The sequence below is a fragment of the Solea senegalensis genome, linkage group LG8 (genome assembly GCF_019176455.1).
Source record: "Solea senegalensis isolate Sse05_10M linkage group LG8, IFAPA_SoseM_1, whole genome shotgun sequence".
NCBI classification, from domain to species: domain Eukaryota; kingdom Metazoa; phylum Chordata; class Actinopteri; order Pleuronectiformes; family Soleidae; genus Solea; species Solea senegalensis.
The window spans coordinates 3,747,534-3,767,910 of record NC_058028.1 but is presented as its reverse complement, the minus strand read 5'-3'; the positions used below and the strand labels follow the sequence as shown (position 1 = coordinate 3,767,910).

The 20,377-nt window shown below is 43.0% G+C and overlaps 5 protein-coding genes across 5 annotated transcripts; all 5 read left to right on the top strand.

Moving 5' to 3' along the window:
- Window positions 1-1,034: 1,034 nt before the first annotated feature.
- Window positions 1,035-2,601, top strand: LOC122773925 (odorant receptor 131-2-like). Its single transcript, XM_044032918.1, has one exon. The coding sequence runs from the start codon at window positions 1,297-1,299 to the stop codon at window positions 2,203-2,205; it is 909 nt and encodes a 302-aa protein (XP_043888853.1). The 5' UTR covers window positions 1,035-1,296; the 3' UTR covers window positions 2,206-2,601.
- Window positions 2,602-4,046: 1,445 nt separating this feature from the next.
- LOC122773927 (odorant receptor 131-2-like) lies at window positions 4,047-5,619 on the top strand. The gene has a single exon (XM_044032920.1). It carries the CDS (start codon window positions 4,315-4,317, stop codon window positions 5,221-5,223), a length of 909 nt encoding a protein of 302 aa, XP_043888855.1. The 5' UTR covers window positions 4,047-4,314; the 3' UTR covers window positions 5,224-5,619.
- A 1,536-nt stretch (window positions 5,620-7,155) lies between these two features.
- On the top strand, window positions 7,156-8,561 carry LOC122773922 (odorant receptor 131-2-like). Its single transcript, XM_044032914.1, has one exon. It carries the CDS (start codon window positions 7,417-7,419, stop codon window positions 8,329-8,331), a length of 915 nt encoding a protein of 304 aa, XP_043888849.1. The 5' UTR covers window positions 7,156-7,416; the 3' UTR covers window positions 8,332-8,561.
- Window positions 8,562-11,189: 2,628 nt separating this feature from the next.
- On the top strand, window positions 11,190-12,640 carry LOC122773924 (odorant receptor 131-2-like). Its single transcript, XM_044032917.1, has one exon. The coding sequence runs from the start codon at window positions 11,277-11,279 to the stop codon at window positions 12,186-12,188; it is 912 nt and encodes a 303-aa protein (XP_043888852.1). The 5' UTR covers window positions 11,190-11,276; the 3' UTR covers window positions 12,189-12,640.
- A 5,629-nt stretch (window positions 12,641-18,269) lies between these two features.
- LOC122773923 (odorant receptor 131-2-like) lies at window positions 18,270-19,734 on the top strand. Its single transcript, XM_044032915.1, has one exon. It carries the CDS (start codon window positions 18,375-18,377, stop codon window positions 19,284-19,286), a length of 912 nt encoding a protein of 303 aa, XP_043888850.1. The 5' UTR covers window positions 18,270-18,374; the 3' UTR covers window positions 19,287-19,734.
- The last annotated feature ends 643 nt before the right edge of the window (window positions 19,735-20,377 follow it).

The following is a 20,377-nucleotide window of genomic DNA, read 5'->3' as shown; positions in this document are numbered from 1 at the left end:
CCACGGATGCTGTACCTTTTTCAATGTTGGCTGCTCAAAATACCACCTAAATAATTTGTAGAATGGGACAGATTAATAGCCAGGTTTCTGTGGCAAGGTAAAGGGCCAGAATTAAATTTGAGACCCTACAATCGAGCAATTGAGAAAAGAAAAAGGTGGAATGGGCCTTGCCTGTTTACCAAAATATTCCTATGCCTTACGGCACCAACATGTTAGACATCATGGAAGGAAATAGAAGGCCCAGTGATAAAGGGAATTCAAATTACAGCCCTATTAAGTGGCAACAAGTTACTGGAAGAACAGGAAATGCCAGGAAACTGGTAGTTTTCTGAAGCCCTGGCAAAAAAGAGTTAAAAGTTAAAAAGTTACTGGCTATATTGTGGCCAGCCAGCAAGAAATCCATCACAAGAAAATGTTTACAAGCAGAATTGATGAATGGATTGAAGTAATATATGAGATTAACGTTACGGAGAAGATGTCATTTTGAAAATGAGTTGGAAAAGAAAAATTCTATAGGATTTGGACCAAATGGACCGAGTATGTAAAAGTGATTAGATCTGGACTTGTGATTTGTGTAAATCTTTTTTTCCAGGTGATGGTTAGAAGGTCAGAGGTGGAATGCTCCCCTCTTCTGTTTTGTTTGGTTAAAGGAATATAAGTAAAAATCCTAGAAGTGCACTGTAACGTCAACAACGTCTTCTTCATCCAATACCCTATCTCAAGTGAGAGGGAGGGATCACAAACACAGGACAAATACCTGACAAGGGATCATAAGTAATTGTGGAAGCTGTCATGGTTTGTAATGAAAACGTGCCTTTCTAAATAAAAAAGATAATAACCAAAAACCAAAATGTCTTGTATGTTTGTAATCCAAACGTGATGTACACAGTGAGTGGAGAAAAAAACTGTCCTCTAACTGACAGAGACAGTAACTATAGTAACCATCACCTGTGAGGTTTGTCGTTGATGACAACACTGGTGAGTAAACTTGTGATGTGTTGTAGTTACTGTTATAAAGTCTTCACACACAGTTGTTGCTCACTGTCCTGCACAGAGCTCAGCAGAAAACACTGACTCTGAACCACTTTTCAGGAACAGTTTGGTAAATTGTTTGTATTTTTTGTATTTGAGACACTAAAATGATGCACATGTTTTCATTATCACTTTTAACCAGTTAATTCAAAATGACATTTATTGAGCTCTTGAATTATTCTAGATCTGTTGTTGGAGCTAAATGACTCGTATCGTGTCTTTCTTTAAAAATGCACATTTGGCTTTAACTGAAAACTACAGAAAATGGCAGCCAATGACTCTTCAGTGTATGTGAACGATGACTTAATTTTGGTTCAGTTTTTCATATCACTTTTCCTTTGCATTAACTTTTTGCTGATCACAGTCTTTTTCATGAAGGATTTCTTCTACACAACCATGCGTTACATCTTCTTTGCACTGACTCTCATGTCTGATTGTGTGATTTTAATGCTGAGTGATGTTATGCTCATTTTAACGTACTTTGCATACACCATACCAACGTCATGCTGCCTTATTGTGTATGTGGCTGTGTCTGTATACACTTATGTCACTGCACTGACTCTGACAGCGATGACACTGGAGCGCTTTGTGGCCATTTGCATGCCACTGCGACACGGAGAGCTGTGCTCCACACGCAGCGCTCTGCACTGCATCCTCATCATTCATGCCATCAGCGCTCTGCCCGATGTGATTTTTCTCTCCATCTTCTCTGCGTATGTGAACCGCAGCTACTACACCCAGAGCACTCTGTGCTCTATGGAGATCTTCATCCTCCACACCTGGCAGACTCACATTACGTCTGCAATAAGTCAGTTTTACTTCCTGATCATGTTTATCACAATCACGTTCTCATACTTTAAAATAATGAAGGTGGCCAAAGCTGCATCAGGACAGAACAGGAAGTCGACATGGAAAGGCCTCAGAACTGTGGGTCTTCATGGCTTTCAGCTGTTCCTCTGTGTTTTCCAGCTGTGGTGTCCTTTAATTGAAGCTGCTGTGCTTCAGAGTAACCTGGAACTCTACGTTGTTGTCAGGTACTTCAACTACATCATGTTCATTCTTTCTCCGAGGTGTTTGAGTCCTTTCATTTACGGCCTCAGGGATGACAAGTTTTTTGTTGCTCTGAGAAGCTTTGTTCTTTGTGGTTTATATAAGAAAGAATTGTCAAATTAATTGTGACTGACCTGAAAACTACAGAAAATAACACGTCTGTCTCTTTTTAGTTCTGTAAAACATGCTGAGTTACCGCTGTGAATGAATATGTGCTGTACAAATTCATTTGAATTGTCTAGCCTTCATAGAAACATCTAATTATAAGTCATACGGCAAGTGTCCAAAGACACTGACACTTTCTTTAAATCAATGAAAATGTAATCCTTGCAGATTTATGAAGAATAGTTTTTTATATTTCAACCTCAGCTGCAGGACCTTTCTCTTTTCATTGTTTGTGATCACTTTTTATTCATCACTGTTGTGAAAATTGTGTGATTTAATGAACAGTAAGACTAACTTCTGATATATATTCATAAAAGTTATGCCTGTTTTGAAAATAAATGCTGTTACAAGACAGGTTTTGGACATATGTGTGTGTATTATTAAATAAACTGACTCCGTTACTCACTGAGCTAGTGTGTCCTCTCACATGAAGGTTAAAAACCCTCAGAGAACTGTCACAGCTTCTCTGCTGGACTACTATGTAGAGCTGAAACGATTAATCGATTACTAAATTAATCGACAACTATTTTGATAATCGAATAATCGGTTTGAAGCTTTTTTTTTATGATTAAAACAATATTTCCGATCGTTTAAGCTTCTTAAATGTGCATATCTTCTTAATTTCTTTGCTCTGGATAACAAAGAAATCAAAACAAGTCAATCATTTTGGTTTGTGGACAAAACAAGACAAGAGTCTCTCCTCCAGCACCCCACTGCCACATACCCCGACCGCCGACTTAGGCTGGGATCCCGCCAGCCGCTAGCCACCGCCCCCCCCCACACCCCCACTCTGCAGGGCGGGAGAGAAAGTCAGCCACGACCATGCGTTGGCATCTTTCATAAGATGGAGCCATTGGAGCGGGGCATGGTCCGACTAGAGGGTGTTAGAGGGCACCGACTGCCCACCGTACTGTAGTTCACCTCCTGCTCAGCCAGCTTTCAGCTAATGTACAGTACGGGGTGGTCGACCCCCTCCACATTCTGGGACAAAACGGCACCCAACCCGCTGTTCGAGGCGTCCGTCTGCAGGATGAGAGGGAGAGAAAAGTTAGGAGTGTATAAAAGTGGCTCCCCACAGACGGCTCACTTTACCCTCTCAAATGCCAGCTGAAACGACTCCGACCACTGGACCGGATCTGGGGAACCCTTTGGGGTCAGGTCAATGGCAAATCTATGAGAAAAAAAGTACTGCACTTGTGAGAAAAATAGTGTTTTGTTTTTGTCAAGCAACCTCAACACACTACATACGTCGTCCAGATAAGATAAAAATGTATTCATCCCTCAAAGGGGAAATTCACTTGTTACAGCAGCAAAAAACATTTAAGACTGATGTGTGCAGACAGCAAAATTAGACAACACAATACAAGCAAGGGATTAAAGAAGGTGAAAAGGTAAAAATAGAATAAAATAAAAAAAGAGACTACAGTCTATGTGCATTGTGTACAGAAAAAAGTTATATACAATAAATACATTGAATGAAGGCTAGAGAAATATCACACGTTGCGGGTATATAGTGAATATTGTGTATACAGAATATAAATACTTATAAATATTAATTATTGCACAGGATAATGCACTGGTGTACAGGAATTATCTGCTGTTGAAAATAACCTTAAAATGTCTTGTATGTTTGTAATCCAAACGTGATGTAAACAGTGAGTGGAGAAAACAAACTTTCCACTAACTCACAAAGACAGTAACTACAGTTACCATCACCTGTGAGGTTTGTCGTAGATGACAACACTGCTGAGTAAACGTGTGATGTGTTGTAGTTACTGTTATAAAGTCTTCACACACAGTTGTTGCTCACTGTCCTGCACAGACCTCAGTAGAAAACACTGACCGTGAACCACTTTTCAAGAACAGTTTGGTAAAGTCTTTGTATTTTTTTTTTTATTTGAGACACTAAAATGATGCACATGTTTTCATTATCAATTTTAACCAGTTGATTCAAAATGACATTTATCGAGCTCTAGAATTATTCTAGATCTGTTATTGGAGCTAAATGACTCGTATCGTGTCTTTCTTTAAAAATGCACATTTGGCTTTAACTGAAAACTACAGAAAATGGCAGCCAATGACTCTTCAGTGTATGCGAACGATGACTTAATTATAGTTCAGTTTTTCATATCACTTTTCCTTTGCATCAACTTTTTGCTGATCACAGTCTTTTTCATGAAGGATTTCTTCTACACAACCATGCGCTACATCTTCTTTGCACTGACTCTCATGTCTGATTGTGTGATTTTAATGCTGAGTGATGTTATGCTCATTTTAACGTACTTTGCATACACCATACCAACGTCATGCTGCCTTATTGTGTATGTGGCTGTGTCTGTATACACTTATGTCACTGCACTGACTCTGACAGCGATGACACTGGAGCGCTTTGTGGCCATTTGCATGCCACTGCGACACAGAGAGCTGTGCTCCACACGCAGCGCTCTGCACTGCATCCTCATCATTCATGCCATCAGCGCTCTGCCCGATGTGATTTTTCTCTCCATCTTCTCTGCGTATGTGAACCGCAGCTTCTACACCCAGAGTGCTCTGTGCTCTATGGAGATCTTCATCCTCCACACCTGGCAGACTCACATTACGTCTGCAATAAGTCAGTTTTACTTCCTGATCATGTTTATCACAATCACGTTCTCATACTTTAAAATAATGAAGGTGGCCAAAGCTGCATCAGGACAGAACAGGAAGTCGACATGGAAAGGCCTCAGAACTGTGGTTCTTCATGGCTTTCAGCTGTTCCTCTGTGTTTTCCAGCTGTGGTGTCCTTTCATTGAAGCTGCTATGCTTCAGATTAGCCTGGAGCTCTACACTGTTGTCAGGTACTTTAACTACATGGTGTTCATTCTTTCTCCGAGGTGTTTGAGTCCTTTCATTTACGGCCTTAGGGATGACAAGTTTTTTGTTGCTCTGAGAAGCTTTGTTCTTTGTGGTTTATATAAGAAAGAATTGTCAAATTAATTGTGACTGACCTGAAAACTACAGAAAATAACACGTCTGCCTCTTTTTAGTTCTGTAAAACATGCTGAGTTACCGCTGTGAATGAATATGTGCTGTACAAATTCATTTGAATTGTCTTGCCTTCATAGAAACATCTAATTATAAGTCATACGGCAAGTGTCCAAAGACACTGACAATTTCTTTAAATCAATGAAAATGTAATCCTTGCAGATTTATGAAGAATAGTTTTTTATATTTCAACCTCAGCTGCAGGACCTTTCTCTTTTCATTGTTTGTGATCACTTTTTATTCATCACTGTTGTGAAAATTGTGTGATTTAATGAACAGTAAGACTAACTTCTGATATATATTCATAAAAGTTATGCCTGTTTTGAAAATAAATGCTGTTACAAGACAGGTTTTGGACATATGTGTGTGTATTATTAAATAAACTGACTCCGTTACTCACTGAGCTAGTGTGTCCTCTCACATGAAGGTTAAAAACCCTCAGAGAACTGTCACAGCTTCTCTGCTGGACTACTATGTAGAGCTGAAACGATTAATCGATTACTAAATTAATCGACAACTATTTTGATAATCGAATAATCGGTTTGAAGCTTTTTTTATGACTAAAACAATATTTCCGATTGTTTAAGCTTCTTAAATGAGCATATCTTCTTAATTTCTTTGCTCTGGATAACAAAGAAATCAAAAAAAGTCAATCATTCGACATTTCGACAAAACGATCAACCTTTTTTTCTTTTAAGGTTTTCTGAACACCAAACGATTAATCGATTATTAAAATAATCGTTAGTTGCAGCTCTACTAGTAGTAGTAGTCCCCTCTGCAGGGTGGGAGAGAAAGTCAGCCACGACCATGCGTTGGCATCTTTCATACGTTGGAGCCATTGGAGCGGGGCATGGTCCGACTAGAGGGTGTTAGAGGGCACCGACTGCCCACCGTACTGTAGTTCACCTCCTGCTCAGCCAGCTTTCAGCTAATGTACAGTACGGGGTGGTCGACCCCCTCCACATTCTGGGACAAAACGGCACCCAACCCGCTGTTCGAGGCGTCCGTCTGCAGGATGAGAGGGAGAGAAAAGTTAGGAGTGTATAAAAGTGGCTCCCCACAGACGGCTCACTTTACCCTCTCAAATGCCAGCTGAAACGACTCCGACCACTGGACCGGATCTGGGGAACCCTTTGGGGTCAGGTCAATGGCAAATCTACGAGAAAAAAAGTCGGAAAAATAGTGTTTTGTTTTTGTCAAGCAACCTCAACACACTACAGACGCCGTCCAGTAAGCAGGGAATGCCACATGGACACATACTTTTAATCTCATAAATATACGACTTTATTTTCTCGTAGATTTGCCACTTTAAATCTCATGATTTAAAGTGGTATATTACCCCCCTCCCCCAGGTCCGTATTTTAATTTTTGTTTTCATACTTGGCCCTTTTATGCCGTCATACTTAAAATGTATTCATCCCTCAAAGGGGAAATTCACTTGTTACAGCAGCAAAAAACATTTAAGACTGATGTGTGCAGACAGCAAAATTAGACAATACAAAAAAAAAGTGTACATGTGCATTATGTACAGAAATAGTTATATAAATGCATTGAATGAAGGCCAGAGAAATATCACACGTTGCAGGTAGATAAAATATAGTGAATATTGTGTATACAGAATATAAATAATTTTAAATATTAATTATTGCACAGGATAATGCAATGGTGTACAGGCATTATCTGCTGTTGAAAATAACCTTAAAATATCTTGTATGTTTGTAATCCAAACGTGATGTAAGCAGTGGAGAAAAAAAAACAAAAAACTTTCCTCTAACTCACAAAGACAGTAACTACAGTTACCATCACCTGTGAGGTTTGTCGTAGATGACAACACTGCTGAGTAAACTTGTGATGTGTTGTAGTTACTGTTATAAAGTCTTCACACACAGTTGTTGCTCACTGTCCTGCACAGACCTCAGTAGAAAACACTGACCGTGAACCACTTTTCACGGTAAAAACTTTGGATCTATTGCATTTGAGACACTAAAATGATGCACATGTTTTCATTATCAATTTTAACCAGTTGATTCAAAATGACATTTATTGAGCTCTGGAATTATTCTAGATCTGTTGTTGTAGCTAAATGACTCGTATCGTGTCTTTCTTTAAAAATGCACATTTGGCTTTAACTGAAAACTACAGAAAATGGCAGCCAATGACTCTTCAGTGTATGCGAACGATGACTTAATTATAGTTCAGTTTTTCATATCACTTTTCCTTTGCATTAACTTTTTGCTGATCACAGTCTTTTTCATGAAGGATTTCTTCTACACAACCATGCGCTACATCTTCTTTGCACTGACTCTCATGTCTGATTGTGTTTTTTTAATGCTGAGTGATGTTCTGCTCATTTTAACGTACTTTGAATTCACCATACCAATGTTGTTGTGCCTTATGGTGTATGTGGCTGTATCTTTATGCTTTTTTATCACTCCGGTGACTCTGACAGTGATGACGCTGGAGCGCTTTGTAGCCATTTGCATGCCACTGCGACACGGAGAGCTGTGCTCCACACGCAGCGCTCTGCACTGCATCCTCATCGTTCATGCCATCAGTGCTCTGCCCGATGTGATTTTTCTCTCCATCTTCTTTGCGACTGTGAACCGCAGCTACTACACCCAGAGCACTCTGTGCTCTATGGAGATCTTCATCCTCCACACCTGGCAGGGTCACATTAGGTCTGCAATAAGTCAGTTTTACTTCCTGATCATGGTTATCATTATCATGTTCTCATACTTTAAAATAATGAAGGTGGCCAGAGCTGCATCAGGACAGAACAGGAAGTCGACATGGAAAGGCCTCAGAACTGTGGTTCTTCATGGCTTTCAGCTGTTCCTCTGTCTTTTCCAGCTGTGGTGTCCTTTCATTGAAGCTGCTGTGCTTCAGATTAGCCTGGTGCTCTACGTTAATGTCAGGTACTTTAACTACATGGTGTTCATTCTTTCTCCGAGGTGTTTGAGTCCTCTCATTTATGGCCTCAGGGATGAAAAGTTTTTCGTTGCTCTGAGAAGCTTTGTTCTTTGTGGTTTGTATAAGAAACAATTGTCAAATGAATTGTGATTGACCTGTGAAAACCTCAGCAACCTCAGCTGCAGGACCATTGTTTCATTGTTTTCATTGTTTGTGATCACTTTGTATTCATCTGTTGTGAAAATGTTGTGATTTAATGAATATTAAGACTAACTTCTGATATATATTCATAAAAGTTATGTTTTGAAAATAAATGCTGTTATAAGACAGGTTATGGATGTACGTGTTTGTATTATTGAATAAACTGACTCCATTACTCATTGAGTTGGTGTTTCATCTCAGATGAAAGTTAAAAACACTCAGAGAACTGTCGCAGCTTCTCTGCTGGACTAGTATCACACCTGCACGGCACATACTCTTTCTCCTACAAAAAGATAATGTGCAATTTATCTCAAAATACTTAAAAATCAACAAGCAGCCCCCCCCCCACCCCTCAGTCATCTCATTGGGATAGTTTATTGTTCTTACAACACACATACAACATGCAGTTATCCTAGAAAAATTAAACACAAACAAAACATTTTGAATGTCAGCTGAATGTCTCCCTTTTTAAAAGTCAAACAATAATGCTTTTTTAAAAGTTTGGCCCTAGAAATTGGCATTGACATAAGAATAGTGTCAAAATAACTACCGCCAATCATTCCAATTTTTGGTACTATTCCCTTGGGGTACCATAGTAATGGTACAGTATGGATGGAGCAGGAAAAACAGAGCTGCTGGATGCTCGCACTAGGTATCACGCTGACACAGCCATCGTACATACCACACACCCCGCCTACCAAGTAAGGTACTGTTCTCAGTTGAAAACACAAGCCTGACCCATGACTCTACCATTCCAAACCGTACCGTACTGTACCAAACTGAACCGTGCCATAATAGAAACAAAGCATTACAGAGCTCCGGATGTCACATAAAACAGTTTCTTTGAACCACCATGTTGGCAGCAAAAAGGAACAGAATCCAACACACACATTGGATTCAATCTTTGAGAGTCCACCACACACTTTTTAAGAATTTTGAAACAGCCGAACATGACATGATTCCTAATTAACTTCCATTTGTTTTACTCCAGAGAGTCACTGAACGTTTACAAGAGCCTGGAGGAAAACTAATGGATGGAATCTGGCAGTGAAGCAACATGTCCACGCATAAAAATCTTAGAGTGATTTACTTAAGAAAATAGTAACAGCAGTGGTGGCAGCCAACTTTGGAATTTCATGTTGGGGTTTGTGAGGTTGCTCCTATAGTTGGAAAACTGACTTCTTTCAATAGGAACGCCCCTAAAGTCAGAACTTCCAACAGCCAACTACATCTGGAACGCATCATTTTCCCCCCTACTTTCACTTTTACTTTAAATTATATTTGCATAAACATAACACTATTAGTTCAGTACTATACTATACTATATTTGTCGCAGGGTGCGGTTTCTTTGCCTTCTAAGGTGCAAGGCAACCGGTGGCGGACTTTCTCTGTCTCTCATCCAAGAGTACCGGCGTCAGTGAGGCTGGGGGCATTTGCAAAGAGGTCAAGGAGTGGGCGGCTGTGTGCTTGGCATGTCAGTGCGCTAAAGTTCACCATCACACTAGGGTGCCCCTCGAGCTGTTTTCGATTGCGGCTAGGTGTTTTGACCATGTACATGATGCCCTAGTGGGACCTCTGCCTCCCTCCCAGGATTTTACGCACCTGCTCACAATGGTGGATCGGACCACCAGGTGGCCAGAGGCGGTTCCTCTGTCCCCCATGACATCCACGGACGTGCCACGTGTGTTTCTCTCTTGGGTCGCACTTTACGGTACCCTATCAGACATCACTTCTGACAGAGGCTCTCAGTTTGTTTCGGAACTGTGGTCAGCACTGACAAGGACTCTGGTTTACCGTACTACCACGTACCATCCCCAGGCTAACGGCCTGTGTGAACGCTTTCACCGGTTGCTTAAGGCGTTGTTGCGTGTTGCACTCTCAGATGCTAACTGGGTAGATCGTTTGCTTTGAGTGATGCTTAGACTACGCTCAGCAAAGAGGACCTGGATGCCTCACCCGTGGAGTTGGTCCTTGGACAACCGCTCTATGTGACAGGCACTCAGGGGTGTGTTCTCTCACCCAGTTGGATTATGGGTAAGTGCGTGTTCAGAGGACATACATATATATACTTGCTGTATGGGGTGTTCCTGCATCCAGGCAATGAACTTGTGAAAATAACCTGCCTCTCCGCCTTCCTCGTCCTGCCACACTATTGTATTTTACTTACAGTACATTGAAAAGTTAAAGATTTTAGATTTTAAACACACAAAATGTGTTCAGCCTATTGTTTTAGGTGTAGTTACAGAAAATGTTGCTAGCATCATGCTAACGTTCTTGCTAAACTAGTGTTAGTGCTATCAATAAGCTAACACTACCTTAGAGGAACCTTAGCATGATGCTTCAGTTTGTGTGTAAGCTTAGTTTGGGGTTTTTGTTGCAAAAATATGGCTGACTCTGTAGAGACTCACTCCCTGATATAATGCTGTGTTCCATTAACACTGGAATTCAATATTAAAATTAAGAAGTTACTGTGTCCCAATCAATACCGGTCCACTTTAAGTTCAGCTCTGTGTTTCTGTGTTACGGACCTTTGGCAACCATGTTCTATAATGGTCTGAGTTTTGTTTGCAGTAAAAGTTTGAAAAATGGAAAAACTGCTGTTGTATATATTTTACATATAGTGTATCACCTTTAAGTTGGAGTTAGAGGAATGTTTTTCTCTAACTCCAACACAAAGACAGTAACTATAGTTACCATCACCTGTGAGGTTTGCCGTTGATGACAACACTGGTGAGTGAACTTGTGATGTGTTGTACTTACTGTTATAAAGTCTTTACACACACTTGTTGCTCACTGTGCTGCACAGAGCTCAGCAGAAAACAATGAGTGTGCGAAATGAATCTTTAAAAGAAAAACAAGAATGCACGTTTGGCTTTAACTGAAAACCACAGTAAATGGCAGCCAATGACTCTTCAGTGCGTGTGATCAATGACAGGGTCATTATAGTTCAGGTTTTCATATCACTTTTCCTTTGCATCAACTTTTTGCTGATCACAGTCTTTTTCATGAAGGATTTCTTCTACACAACCATGCGCTACATCTTCTTTGCACTGACTCTTATGTCTGATTGTGTGTTTTTAATCCTGACTGATGTTCTGCTCATTTTAATATACTTTCGTTTCAGCATACATATGTCATTGTGCCTTATTGTGTACGTGGCTTTGTCTGTACACACTTTTGTCACTCCGGTGACTCTGACAGTGATGACGCTGGAGCGCTTCGTGGCCATTTGCATGCCACTGCGACACAGAGAGCTGTGCTCCACACGCAGCGCTCTGCACTGCATCCTCATCATTCACGGCGTCAGCTCTTTGCCCTGCGTGGTTGTTCTCTCCATCTTCTTTGCTTCTGCGAGCCACAGCTTTTACACCAAAAGCGACATGTGCTTCGAAGAGAAGTTCATCCTCCACACCTGGCAGGGTCACATTAGGTCTGCAATAAGTCAGTTTTACTTCCTGATCATGGTTATCATTATCATGTTCTCATACTTTAAAATAATGAAGGTGGCCAGAGCTGCATCAGGACAGAACAGGAAGTCAACATGGAAAGGCCTCAGAACTGTGGTTCTTCATGGCTTTCAGCTGTTCCTCTGTCTTTTCCAGCTGTGGTGTCCTTTCATTGAAGCGGCTGTGCTTCAGATTAACCTGATGCTCTACGTTAATATCAGGTACTTTAACTACATAATGTTCATTCTTTCTCCGAGGTGTTTGAGTCCTCTCATTTATGGCCTCAGGGATGAAAAGTTTTTCGTTGCTCTGAGAAGCATTGTTCTTTGTGGTTTGTATAAGAAACAATTGTCAAATTAATTGTGACTGACCTGTGAAAACTGAAGTCTGCCTCTTTTTATTTCTGTAAAACAGTTACTGCTGTGAGTGCAAATGTGCTGTACAAATTCATTTGAATTTGTCTTGCCTTCATAGAAACACCTAATTATAAGTCATATGGCAAAAACAACATATATACCCAAATATATGTGTCCAAAGACACTGACACTTTAAATCAATGAAAATATAATCCTTGCTGATTTATGAACAATATTTGCTCATATTCCGACCTCAGCTGTAGGATCTCTCTATTGTCATTGTATGTGATCACTTTTTATTCATCACTGTTGTGAAAATCTTGTGAGTGTATTAACATTAAGACCACCTTCTGATATATATTCATAAAAGTTATGCCTGTTATGACGATGAATGGTTATTAAGCAAGTTTTGGATATATGTGTGTATAATTAAATAAACTGACTCCATTACTCACATGAAGGTTTAAAACCCTCAGTGTAACGTACAGGACTGGACCCAAATGCAGGACGGTGGTAAGAAAGAAGTTTTATTTTGAACACACACAAGTTAACAGGCATGACAATCCTCAAGTAGGCGATAAGAAAGCCGGTGGCGCGAGATCGACAAACTCCAGAGAGTCACTGAAAGTTTACAAGAGCCTGGAGAAAAACTAATGGACACAATCTTTCTGATTGCAGGCTCAACATTGTTAGCAATACAAGCTGATAAAAAGGTTCTATACGGTAATTTTTGCGTACACACAAACAGTGAAGCAACATATCCACGCATTACAAGCATTACAGAAATGCAATACTTGCTGGACCTGGATACCAAGGCGTTGTACTGCTAGTGGCCCTCCATTGTAGCCCAAGATGGCCTTCTGTACCTTCGCTGGAAACCACCGGGAAGTAAACGCAACATTCTCCAGCTCCTGGGTCCTCAGAGCCTGTGGAGGCACATACTAAAGCTGGTCCACGGTTTGGTGGTGTCAGGACATTTCAGAGTAGCCAAGACCCTGCACCGCCTGAGGGGATGAGTACAAGGAGGGGGCGCCGTTTGAGAAGGTGGGTGCAAACATCCAACATGCAGGTGTCAACCAAGTGCACCACTGGAGCACTGATGTTTGGGCATGAGCTGTGACTGCCAGTACTGGTGGTTGGGGCCCCTCCGGAGCAGGAAGTGAATGGAGAACCATCGATGGACTATAACAGCAATCTCCATGAACGGGTGAGGAAAGCGTAGCGTCCTGTGAGGTCTGGGATGCAAGGACTTATGGATATTATGTTTGTGTCGCCGACATGGGTCAGAGAATCGATTAATAAACAAGCCGACTTAGTAGTTTTAACTGATCTACAGTTCTGCGCTGTTTGGCTTAATTATTGTGTCGGACGTCTCTTCCTGTGATGGCACTCTGGCCAAAAACACGAGTAGACTAAACTATGGCTGTGAATCAAGAGTGCTGGAAACGTGAGCTATGAAATACAACGAACTGGCGATGAGCCAAGACACAGAGGGGAATATAAGCAGTGCTTGATTAGGGAGTGATAGGATGCAGGTGTGGTAGACACAATCAGGGATCAGGTGGGGGCGGGGTAGAAAGGAACCTGAAACAGAGACAAGGGTGAGTGATTTCAAAATAAAACAGGAAGACAAGACATGAAGGGAGAAACAAAACAAGATACTTAACGGAAGTGACAGATCATGACAGTACCCCCCCTCAAGGGCCGGCTCCTGAAGGCCCAGGCGCTTCCGGGTGGGCGGCACGAAAGTCCTGGATGAGGGAAGGGTCCAAGATGAACCTGGAAGGTGACCTTCCACGTCATTGACCTTGGTAGTTTGAGCTGGACAGAGACAGGGTTGATCACCTTGGCGATGGGAAATGGACCGACAAACCTGGGAGCAAGCTTCTTGGACTCCACCCAAAGAGGCAGGTTCTTGGTTGATAACCACACTCTTTGGCCGCTGTGATAGTGTGGGGCAGGGGTCCTCTTGCAATCCGTGGCAGCCTTGTAGGATTTGGACTGCCGAGGGAGGTTCTGGTGGGCCCACTCCCAGGTTCTCTTGCAGCGTCTCACCAAGGCCAATGCGGTGGGCACAGAGGATTCAGAGTCTGTGGAGGGGAAGAGAGATGGTTGGTAGCCGTGAACAGTGTGGACAGACCAGTGGATGAACAGGGGAGTGAGTTGTGTGCCATCTCCACCCAAACCAGTTTTTGGGACCAGGACCAGGAGGCGGTGATGCGGAGGCCAGTCTCCAACTCCTGGTTTAGGTGCTCCGATTGGCCGTTGGTCTGTAGGTGGAAGCCTGATGAGAGGCTGGCTGTGGCCCCAAGAAGACTGCAGATCTCCTTCCAGAAATGTGAGACAAATTGGGGTCCTCTGTCTGAAACAATGTCCATAGGGAAACCATGTATCCTGAAAATGTTATTCAACATGACCTCCCCTCTTTGGCGGAGGGGAGCTTCTGCAGGGGAATAAAGTGAACCATTTTGGAAAATCTGTCCACCACCGTCAAAACCACAGTGTTACCATAGGAAGGTGGGAGTCCTGTGACGAAGTCCAAGGAAATATGGGACAGGGGCGTTGAGGGATTGGCAAAGGCCTGAGTTCTCCTGACGGTCTCTGATGAGAAGCTTTGTTAGTTGCACAAACAGAGCAGGCATTGACATAATCAGTTACATCTGGGACCATCTTAAGCCACCAAAACATTGCTGTATAACAAACAAGGTTTTCTTTATACCCGGATGACAGACAGTCTTGTTTGTGTGAGCCCAATGGATCACTTCCCCCCTGAGAGTCCGGATCACAAAAAGCTTGTCCGCAGGACAATCAGGAGGAACAATGACACCTTTGGCTGCCGCCTTAACCTTACCCTCTATCTCCCATGAAAAACTGATATGAAACATGTCGTGGGAAGGATTGTCTTGGGTTCAGGATTAATTTGGTCACAGGTGAATATACGGGACAGGGAGTCAGGCTTGAGATTTTTGGAACCTGGTCGGTATGAGAGGGTAAAGTTAAAGCAGCTGAAGAAAATTGCCCATCTAGCTTGCCTTGCATTTAGCCTCTTAGCTGATTTGAGGTACTCCAGATTCTTATGATCGGTCCAGACCTGAAATGGCTGGGAGGCTCCCTCCAGCCAGTGTCTCCACTCCTCCAGGGCCACCTTAACTGTCAGCAGCTTGTGGTCACCAATATCATAGTTTTGTTCAGCAGTTCTGAGGCGTCTACCTCTACCACAAACTGCTGGCTGGGGTCCGGGAGGATGAGGACAGGGACCGAGGTGAAGCTCCTCTTACGGCTCTTAAATGCAGTTCCGCACTCATGGCTCCAGACAAATGGTCTGTGTGTAGAGGAAAGTTCATGCAGGGCTGAGGCAATGGTGCTGTAGTTACGAATACATTTTCTATAAAAATTAGCAAACCTCAGAAACCTCTGAACCTCTTTACGTGAAGTGGGAGTGGCCCAATCCGCCACTGCCGAAACCATTAGGCATTACGTAGGTCTAGTTTAGTAAAGATCTTTGCCCCCTCCAACAGTTCAAAGGCTGTGGAGATGAGGGGGAGGGGGTACCTGTTCTTGATGGTGATAGCATTGAGACCAAGGTAGTCTATGCAGCGCCGGAGGGTCTTATCCTTCTTCTCCACAAAGAAAAATCCAGCTCCAGCAGGGGAAGAAGAGGGACGGATGAGACCGATGGCCAGGGAATCCCTAACATAGTCCTCCAAATACCACTGGTGCATTTGTTAAACCAAAAGGGATAACCAGATACTCATAATGTCCGGGGGAAGTGTTGAAAGCGGTCTTCCACTCGTCCCCCTCTTTGATCTTGACAAGATGGTAGGCATTACGTAGGTCTAGTTTAGTGAAGATCTTTGCCCCCTCCAACAGTTCAAAGGCTGTGGAGATGAGGGGGAGGGGGTACCTGTTCTTGATGGTGATAGCATTGAGACCAAGGTAGTCTATGCAGCGCCGGAGGGTCTTATCCTTCTTCTCCACAAAGAAAAATCCAGCTCCAGCAGGGGAAGAAGAGGGACGGATGAGACCGATGGCCAGGGAATCCCTAACATAGTCCTCCATGGCTCTGCGCTCTGGGGCTGAAAGGGAATACAACTTGTTCCTGGGGTAGCAAGTCTATGGCACAATCGTAAGGACGATGAGGTGGCAAGGAGGTGGCTTTCGCCTTGCAGAAAACCTCGGCAAGGAAGTGAGCTGTGGGGTTTGGGCAGGCAGATGTTGGCACATTTTGGCCCCCAGCAGGGTTACCTTCCACTAGCCCAGTCAAAATTTGGATTATGGGTGACAAGCCACGAGTGCCCTAAAATAACTTGATGAGCCATTGAGTCTAGGGCACTTCGAGGGCACTTCAAGGGGGCGTGGGTGAACACTCTCAGTCCGAGTTTCCTGGCGAGAGAAGAGTTCATAATGCTAGCATCTGCACCAGAGTCTATGAAAACAGGCACGAGCATAGAGCCTGAGTCAGAAATAATTTTTACCTGTGGCTGGTGCTGGGCAGGACTGTTAATCACCAGGCTTCGACTCACCGTGAGAAGTCTTTTGGGCAGTGCTCCGCCCCCCTTGATGTGGCAGGCACTTACCACATGACCCAGTTGGCCACAGTAGTAGCATCTCCCGTCTCTTTGTCGACGTAGACGGTCCTCTGCAGAAAGATGAGCGCGTCCCAGTTGCATAGGCTCCTGAGGAGGAAGAGGAGAGGAAGGCGGGCTGGTTGTTGGGCGTTTGTAGCTTGGCCAATCCTCAGGGCTGCTCCTCGAACCCGAAGACGTCCCCGCTCCTGGTCCTCCTATGGCATAGTCCGTTACCATGCGCCTTCCTTGCCTTAGCTTGAGCAGCGATCTAGCAGCTTCTCTGCGTGGAGCAGTGTGCTGAAAAATCTGCTCGAGAGCCCATGTGAACCTGATGAGTGAAGAGCAGGCTGTTGAACGACGGCTCCATTCGGCAGTAGCCCACGCCTCTGCACGTCCCGTGAGGTGGGAGATTATGAACGCCACCTTAGACCAGTCTGTTGGAAATGCCGATGGCTGTAGTTCAAAGTGCAGCTCACACTGTGTCAGGAACGATCTCACGTCCCCTGAACGCAGTGAGCCCCCTGCCAGTGCTGGCAGGGGGCTCGTCTGCATGTCGACCCGGGAGAGAGGCTCGGTCCGACATCGCTTCAGCAGGTGCCTCTCATGGTAGGTGAGAGAGTAGTTCATGAAACTGTGAGCCCAAAGATGTCATCATTGAGTCCTGGCGAGCTGCCAGTTCTCTCAGCGTGGCGCACAAGGACGTGAGCTGTTCCTGCTGTTGAGCCAGCTTTTGCCCCTGTGTGCAAAGGGCTTGGCGAAACGAGTCTGAATCTGCTGAGTCCATGTCTGGCCAGTTCGTTCTATCATGAACTATGGCTGAGCAGAACAAGGGACTCAAATGCAGGACTCAGAACACGAATCAGTCAGTAACAGAGTTTAATTCCAGGCAGAGGTTCGGTACACGGAAGGTCAAAGAGATCAGGCAGAGGTACAAAAACGTCAGGCAAAAAGGCAAGGTCAAAAAAGGCAGGCAAGGTTCAAAAACACGAGTAAACTAAACTATGGCTGTGAATCAAGAGTGCTGGAATGTGAGCTATGAACTACAACGAACTGGCGACGAGACAAGACACAGAGGGGAATATAAGCAGTGCTTGATTAGGGAGTGATAGGATGCATGAATGGTAGACACAATCAGGGATCAGGTGCACGCAGACAAGGAAGGGAACAAGATACTTAAAGGAAGTGACAGATCATGACAGAAAAAAGTTATTTACAATACAATGAATGAAGGCTAGAGAAATATCACATGTTGCAGGTAGTTGTATAAATAAAATATAGTGAATATTGTGTATACAGAATATAAATACTTATAAATATTAATTATTGCACAGGATAATGCACTGGTGTACAGGCATTATCTGCTGTTCAAAATAACTTGTATGTTTGTAATCCAAACATGATGTGGAGAAAAAAACTTTCCTCTAACTCACAAAGACAGTAACTATAGTTACAACACTGGTGAGTAAACATGTGATGTGTTGTAGTTACTGTTATAAAGACTTCACACACAGTTGTTGCTCACTGTCCTGCACAGACCTCAGTAGAAAACACTGACTGTGCGAAATGAATCTTTAAAAGAAAAACAAGAATGCATGTTTGGCTTTAACTGAAAACCACAGTAAATGGCAGCCAATGACTCTTCAGTGCGTGTGATCAATGACAGGGTCATTATAGTTCAGGTTTTCATATCACTTTTCCTTTGCATCAACTTTTTGCTGATCACAGTCTTTTTCATGAAGGATTTCTTCTACACAACCATGCGCTACATCTTCTTTGCACTGACTCTTATGTCTGATTGTGTGTTTTTAATCCTGACTGATGTTCTGCTCATTTTAATATACTTTCGTTTCAGCATACATATGTCATTGTGCCTTATTGTGTACATGGCTTTGTCTGTACACACTTTTGTCACTCCGGTGACTCTGACAGTGATGACGCTGGAGCGCTTCGTGGCCATCTGCATGCCACTGCGACACGGAGAGCTGTGCTCCACACGCAGCGCTCTGCACTGCATCCTCATCATTCATGCCGTCAGCTCTTTGCCCTGCGTGGTTGTTCTCTCCATTTTCTTTGCGTATGTGAACCGCAGCTTCTACACCCAGAGTGCTCTGTGCTCTAGTGATATCTTCATCCTCCACAATTGGCAGGGTCATCTTAGGTCTGCAATAAGTCAGTTTTACTTCCTGGTCATGGTTATCGTTATCATGTTCTCATACTTAAAAATAATGAAGGTGGCCAGAGCTGCATCAGGACAGAACAGGAAGTCGACATGGAAAGGCCTCAGAACTGTGGTTCTTCATGGCTTTCAGCTGCTCCTCTGTCTTTTCCAGCTGTGGTGTCCTTTCATTGAAGCTGCTGTGCTTCAGATTAACCTGGTGCTCTACATTAATATCAGGTACTTTAACTACATAATGTTCATTCTTTCTCCGAGGTGTTTGAGTCCTCTCATTTACGGCCTCAGGGATGAGAAGTTTTTTGTTGCTCTGAGAAGCTTTGTTCTTTGTGGTTTGTATAAGAAACAATTGTCAAATTAATTGTGACTGACCTGTGAAAACTGAAGTCTTATGTCTGCCTCTTTTTATTTCTGTAAAACAGTTACTGCTGTGAGTGCAAATGTGCTGTACAAATTCATTCGAATTGTCTTGCCTTCATAGAAACACCTAATTATAAGTCATATGGCAAAAAAAATATGAATGCTCAAATATGTGTCCAAAGACACTGACACTTTAAATCAATGAAAACGTAATCCTTATGAAAAATATTTGCTCATATTCCGACCTCAGCTGTAGGACCTCTCTATTGTCATAGTTTTTGATCACTTTTTATTCATCGCTGTTCTGAAAATCTTTTGAGTGTACGAACATTAAGACCACCTCCTGATATATATTCATAAAAGTTATGCCTGTTTTGACGATGAATGGTTATAAACTAGGTTTTGGATGTATGTGTGTGTATAATTAAATAAACTGACTCCATTACTCATTGAGTTAACATTACCTCTCACATGAAGGTTAAAAACCCTCAGTGTAACGTACAGGACTGGACCCAAATGCAGGACGGTGGTAAGTAAAACGTTTTATTTTGAACACACACAAGTTAACAGGCATAACGATCCTCAATTAGGCGATGAGAATGCCGCCGGCGCGAGATCGACGAACTTCCATTCGTTTTACTCCAGGGAGTCACTGAAAGTTTACAAGAGCCTGGAGAAAAACTAATGGACACAATCTTTCTGATTGCAGGCTCAACATTGTTAGCAATACCAGCTGATAAAATGTTCTATACAGTAATTTTGCGTACACACAAACAGTGAAGCAACATGATTTACTGTATAACAAGTATTACAGAAATGCAATACTTGCTGGACCTGGATACCAAGGAGTTGTACTGCTAGTGGCCCTCCATTGTAGCCCAAGATGGCCTTCTGTACCTTCGCTGGAAACCACCGGGAAGTAAACGCAACATTCTCCAGCTCCTGGGTCCTCAGAGCCTGTGGAGGCACATACTAAAGCTGGTCCACAATTTGGTGGTGTAAGGACATTTCAGGGTAGCCAAGACCCTGCACCGCCCGAGGGGATGAGTACCAGGTGGGGGCGCCGTTTGAGAAGGTGGGCGCAAACATCCA

Coding starts and splice junctions, on each gene's coding strand:
- LOC122773922 (XM_044032914.1), top strand. CDS start 7,417: ATGGCAGCCAATGACTCTTCAGTGTATGCGAACGATGACTTAATTATA.
- LOC122773925 (XM_044032918.1), top strand. CDS start 1,297: ATGGCAGCCAATGACTCTTCAGTGTATGTGAACGATGACTTAATTTTG.
- LOC122773924 (XM_044032917.1), top strand. CDS start 11,277: ATGGCAGCCAATGACTCTTCAGTGCGTGTGATCAATGACAGGGTCATT.
- LOC122773927 (XM_044032920.1), top strand. CDS start 4,315: ATGGCAGCCAATGACTCTTCAGTGTATGCGAACGATGACTTAATTATA.
- LOC122773923 (XM_044032915.1), top strand. CDS start 18,375: ATGGCAGCCAATGACTCTTCAGTGCGTGTGATCAATGACAGGGTCATT.